Source organism: Megalobrama amblycephala, linkage group LG19, assembly GCF_018812025.1.
Source record: "Megalobrama amblycephala isolate DHTTF-2021 linkage group LG19, ASM1881202v1, whole genome shotgun sequence".
Classification (NCBI taxonomy): domain Eukaryota; kingdom Metazoa; phylum Chordata; class Actinopteri; order Cypriniformes; family Xenocyprididae; genus Megalobrama; species Megalobrama amblycephala.
The window spans coordinates 8,976,750-8,982,845 of NC_063062.1; the positions used below are offsets into that span (position 1 = coordinate 8,976,750).

Genomic DNA, 6,096 nt, shown 5'->3' on the forward strand with positions numbered 1-6,096 from the left:
GTCTGTCTGTCTGTATGTCTGTCTGTCTGTTGTTCTGTCAGTTTTTCTATCTGTCTCTCTCTTTCTATCTGTCTATCCTTCTGTCTGCCTTTACTTCTATCTGTCTATCTATCTATCTATCTGTCTGTCTGTCTGTCTGTCTGTCTGTGTCTGTCGTTCTGTCTATCATCTATCCATCTGTTGTTCTGTCAGCTGTTCTGTCAGTTGTTCTATCCGTCTTTCCTTCTATCTGTCTATTTTTCTATCTGTCTGTCTTTCTTTCTGTCTGTCTGTCTATCCTTCTATCTATCTATCTATCTATCTATCTATCTATCTATCTATCTATCTATCTGTCTGTGTCTTTCCTTCTGTCTGTCTATCCTTGTCTGTCTATCTTTCTATCTGTCTATCTATCTTTCTATCTGTCTATCTTTCTTTCTATCTGTCTATCCTTCTGTCTGTCATTCTTTCTATCTATCTGTCTGTCTGTCTGTCTTTCCTTCTATCTATCTGTCTGTCTGTCTTTCCTTCTGTCTGTATCTATCTATCTATCTATCTATCTATCTATCTATCTGTCTGTCTGTCTGTCTGTCTGTTTTTCTATCTGTCTCTCTCTTTCTGTCTATCCTTCTGTCTGCCTTTACTTCTATCTGTCTATCTGTCTATCTTTCTGTCGGTCTATCTATCTATCTATCTATCTGTCTATCTATCTATCTATCTATCTGTCTGTCTGTCTGTCTGTCTGTGTCTGTCTGTCTGTCTGTCGTTCTGTCTATCATCTATCCATCTGTTGTTCTGTCAGCTGTTCTGTCAGTTGTTCTATCCGTCTTTCCTTCTATCTGTCTATTTTTCTAGCTGTCTGTCTTTCTTTCTGTCTGTCTGTCTATCCTTCTATCTATCTACCTGTCTGTCTGTCTATCTGTCTATCTGTCTGTCTGTCTGTCTGTCTGTCTTTCCTTCTGTCTGTCTATCCTTCTGTCTGTCTATCTTTCTATCTGTCTATCTTTCTTTCTATCTGTCTATCCTTCTGTCTGTCATTCTTTCTATCTATCTGTCTGTCTGTCTTTCCTTCTGTCTGTCTATCTATCTCTCTATCTATCTATCTGAAAAATAAAGGCTCTTTATTGGCATCAATGTTTCCATAAAGAATCTTTCACACCCATTCTTTAGATTAATAAAATGTTTTTCACACTAAGAAAAAGGGTTCTTTTAAGAACTGTTCGCAACCTATCTATCATCTAACACTATGTCTCTTGTTCTGTCTGTCTGTTTATGCATATATCTGTCTGTCTGTCATTATCTTGTTCCAGCTATTGTTCCGTCTTTCTATCATTCTGTGTATCATTCTATCATTCTTGCGGTTGCTCTGTCTTTCTTTTGTTCTATCTACAGTTTTACCATTCTATCATTCTATTGTTTTATCTATTATTCTAAAGTTATATTGCTCCATTTTTTTGTCATTCCATCATTCTATTTTTCTGTCCATTGTTCTTTCTGTCTATCATTCTATATATATATAGTTCTGTGTTAAATAGATCTATCTTTTGTTCGAAATGTTGTTTATAATTTTTATAATTTTTTTAATGTTTATAATTCTGTTATTCTGTCTCATTCCATGTATCATTCTTTCTATAGTTTCATCGTTCTGTTTTTCTATCATTTTATCTATCATTCTGTCCATCTGTTACTCTAGCTAGCATTTCTATTATTCTGTCATTTTCATTCTATTCTCCTATTCTTCTTTCTGTACCCATTCTTTCCCTTTCCCTATCTATCTGTTCTTCTATCATTCTATCTATCTATGATTTTAACATTTTCTTTCTTTTTCTTTCTTTCTTTCTTTCTTTCTTTCTTTCTCTCCTCCCGGCATAGAGATGAGTGTCAGGTTGAAGAGGATCAATTGAAGGCTTGTCAGGGTTGAGTGCAGGTCTGTTCAGTGTGGACTGGGAGTGCTGTAACCGTGGCCTCAGTTCTCCTAATCAATGCAATAATCACTTCCACCTCTCTCACAGGCCCTGAAGCGCTGCTCGCTGTTTGCTGAGCATTTCTTTCATCTGCTGTCAATCCGCAAAGGGCTCGGAGGGGAAGGGGAGTAGAGGAAAAGATAGCGGTTTGTTTTTGTGAACGGGAAAGAGCGTGTTTGTCTTAGAATGAATGTTTGGGAACAATTGGATGAGTTTCTGTTCTCTGGGCGTAAGATGGAGAACCTTTTAAGTGTTTTTTATTGTGTGGCACTACTGTTGTCAGTGCTCTTGTACGGATGACCCACCCCACTTAATTACCTCATTAATGTTTCATTCCCATTAATGATGTTTGGAGATGGTCTCTAGAGTAAACTAATGTAAAAGACAAATGAAGGAGGAGAGTGGGGTGTAACTTTGAGATCAGATATAGAGGACACATTTTCTCTCAAAGCACTTTAAACAGAACATTTTAATGGAGATTTCCATATGAAAAGTTCTATTTCATGTATAGTATTTCATATAGAAATTATAACTTTTAGCATCCCTATAGCCTTTTCCAGTTCATCATCATTTTCACCTCCACATCTCATTTTTACTTTTTATTTTGCACCAACTATCAGCATTTTGTGGATAAAATGCTTTAGGACTATAAAAATATAATACCAAAAATTTTAGCAAGGCAGTGTCTATAACAGGACATTTTAGAACTGTAAAGTATCCAATATCCAGATCAATGATATTTCACACTGATGTTAGCAAACAGTGCACTTCCTGCCAGCAAATGTTCCTTCAACCTCATTCACAATATTCCTGTGACACCAAAACATAAGAAAGCACCAAAAAAAAAAAAAAGGAATAACATAATGCACAATAGTCAATGTCATGTCTAGATGGGTGGGTTTGTAATATCAAGTAGACAAGTTGGAAGAATGTTCCATTTTATTACTGTAGATGTCTGCTTCTGCTGCCCCACATTATGTAAAAGACTCATTTCTCCTGTCGGGACGACCGGCAGGAGCACAAGTAGTCCAAATTCTCATCCCTCTCCATCTGTGACAGCTGATGAATAGTCTGTGCTCATCTTTAGGCCACTTTTTTTCTCTTTACGCTTGAATGAAATGAATGAACTCATTCAAATACCACTGAGAACGCAGCGTCTCTCCTTGCCCGAGAACACTTTTTAGCTGATTCCTGAAAGTTTCCAAAGCTTAAATTTTCTCTGCTTTTCAAAAAGGAAGACGGACTGACATTTACAAAATATTGTGTCCCCCCCAAGCTTCCTTCAGGTGATTCAGTCCTTCTCTGACTAATAAAGAGTAAGTTACGTACGGGGCATTCCAGGATACACTGTTCCTCCTGTTTCTTATCCTCACATAGTCAAATTGACCTTTGTAGAATGTAAATTCTTCTGCATAAAATGCATAATTGAATCTATTTTTAGCTTTTATGGGCCGTTATATACCAGAAGTTAGACAATTGGACTCTACCTGTTACCTCACCGCTTCATGATTTTATATTAGGGGTGTGATGAGACAGGTATCTCACGAGACGAGACGAGACTTGAGATTGAGTTCACGAGACGAGACAAGACAAGATTTTTACACACTATTTTTAAGAAATCCTCAATGGCGAAATACATGACTAGAAAAAGTATTCTGCAGGTGTATTTGAAATGTTTTAACTAATCATCTTGTAATGAATGTCATTTCAGTTCTACTTTCGGAGTATGAATTATCAGATGCAGTAAAAGACAACAATACTCAAGTAATGTAAAAGGTTTTGCCACTAACTAATCTGACTGACTTCTCTTCTGTATGATTTCAGTCTCTTCAGACCTTACTGTAGATGATTAATGAGCTTTTGACCTCCTAACTGAACTCCTTTCCCCAAACTGATCATAGAAATAAATACAGTATAAATAAAAATGGTAACACTTTACAATAAGGTCTCATTTATTAACATTAATTAACCAACATCAACTAACAATGAGCAATATATGTGCTATAGTATTTATTAATCTTTGTTTATGTTAGTTAATAAAAATAGTCATTCATTGTTAGTTCATGATAGTTCACAGTGCATTAACTAATGTTAACAAATGAAACCTTATTGTTTGTGCTTAATAAGATTAAGAGAAAACTGTTATTCATTTTTATGGTAACACTTTACAATAAGTGCAACCATAATCACACTCTCTCAATATTCAATGTGCAAATAAGACCAATTTTTTCTTTGATACAGAACTAAGAGATGGTTACAACTACACTGCCCAGCCTAAAATAGCTTTCATATTGGGAGATATTTGCATTCATCAGTGAGCCGCTTTCAAAATGTGGGGTATTGAAATCGCGTTTGAATGCGTGCTTGTGTTTACTTTCACATTCGCGATCGTACATACTCTGTAAATATGGAGCGGCGGCAACCGTTATCCAACTGAAGTAAATGTTTTTTATTTAAATACAAAGCAAAAGGACAGTGGAGGCGTAATGTAAACGTAGCGGTGGCATATTCTTTACTAATCATCCTAACACTCTGTCATGGCAACATCACGAGACTACTTTTCGCCTCTACGAGAAATCTCGTCACATTTTAGTCTCACGAGATCTCGACACCCCTATTTTATATAAATGAAAAATTTGCTTCCTGTAGAATTAATTAAGTGTAGCTGAAATTTGCACCCCACTGCACTCAATTGCACAAGACTTCAGAGACTTGTAAATGTGAGATATACAGACTTTATCAAGTGGGAGGACAGGACATTGTATGATACATTAGTCTGATGCTTTTAAAAGGTTCTGAATGAGGTTAATTTATCAGAACTTTATGGCTGAGTGGGGATCTTTTCAACTGCTGAGACTATACTGTGTGTATATATATATATATATATATATATATATATATATAATATAATTTCTGAATGCTTCAGTAAAATGTTTTCTTTCTCTGTGTCTCTCCCTCTTTTTCAGCGTAAAGATGGTGCTTCTGTGGACAGCTGGTGACATCTTTAAGACCACGTATTTTGTGATCAATGAAAGCCCCACCCAGTTCTTGGTCTGTGGTGCGGTACAGATCTTAATTGACATTGCCATTCTGCTGCAGGTGGGCTTCTACGGCCAGGACACCAGAATCAAACTGGGCTGAACTCACTATAATAATGATGGTCATCAACACTCCTAAACAAGGACATACTACATGCTGCAAACCTACAAAACTATACGCTTTTATTTTTCTACAGTGGGGTTCAAAAGTCTGAGACTACTAGTGAAAATGTTTGTATTTTGCTTTTCTTTTATTTAATATAACTTAATTTAACAATGATATTTAATCATATGTTTATCTCTCATTTTAACTTAAATTTTTTATTAAAAAATGCATTAATAATATGAAAATTAAAGTAAAAAAGTTAAATTGAAAAATGTTAATAATTTATTAGGGGAGGCAAAAAAATCAGATGTTTTGTATAAAGTTCACATGCTCAGTGCTCAAATTAGTGGCCTACAATTAAAGGATTAGTTCACTTTCAAATGAAAATTACCCATTTACGCACCCTCAAGCCATCCTAGGTGTATATGACTTTCTTCTTTCTGATGAACACAATCGGAGTTATATTAATAAATATCCTGATGCATCCAAGCTTTATAATGGCAACCAACGAGTATGAGCTGAAGAAAGTGCATCCATCCACATCCATCCATCATAAGCATACTCTACACGGCTCCGGGGGGTTAATAAAGTCCTTCTGAAGCAAAGCAATGTGTTTGTGTAAGAAAAATATCCATATTTAACAAGTTATAAAGTAAAATATCTAGCTTCCACCAGACCGCCTTCCGTATTCAACTTACAAAAAAAACGGAACTGGCATCGTGTCAGTTTAGCTTTTTTCGTTAGTTGAATAGGGAAGGCATAGGACGTAGCGTACGCATTTTGAACTGCGAGAGGCATTACACTTTCTTCATAAATTGAATACGGAAGCTGGTCTGACGGAAGATAGATTACTTTACAACTTGTTAAATATGGATATTTTCTTACACAAACACATCACTTCGCTTCAGAAGGCCTTTGTTAAACCGCTGGAGCCGTGTGGAGTATGTTTATAATGGATGGATGCACTTTCTTGAGCTTCATACTCATTGGTCCCATTCACTGCCACTGT

At 36.0% G+C, this 6,096-nt stretch overlaps 1 protein-coding gene across 1 annotated transcript in view; it reads left to right on the forward strand.

Annotated features, from left to right (window-relative positions):
- The window catches only part of si:dkey-246g23.2 (solute carrier family 66 member 2), a 56,527-nt gene extending 50,980 nt beyond the window's left edge, over window positions 1-5,547 (forward strand). The window contains exon 5 of the mRNA XM_048167762.1: window positions 4,910-5,547. Within this exon, the coding sequence (XP_048023719.1) occupies window positions 4,910-5,084 (175 nt within the window). The 3' untranslated portion in view covers window positions 5,085-5,547. The remainder of the gene's footprint in view (window positions 1-4,909) is intronic.
- The last annotated feature ends 549 nt before the right edge of the window (window positions 5,548-6,096 follow it).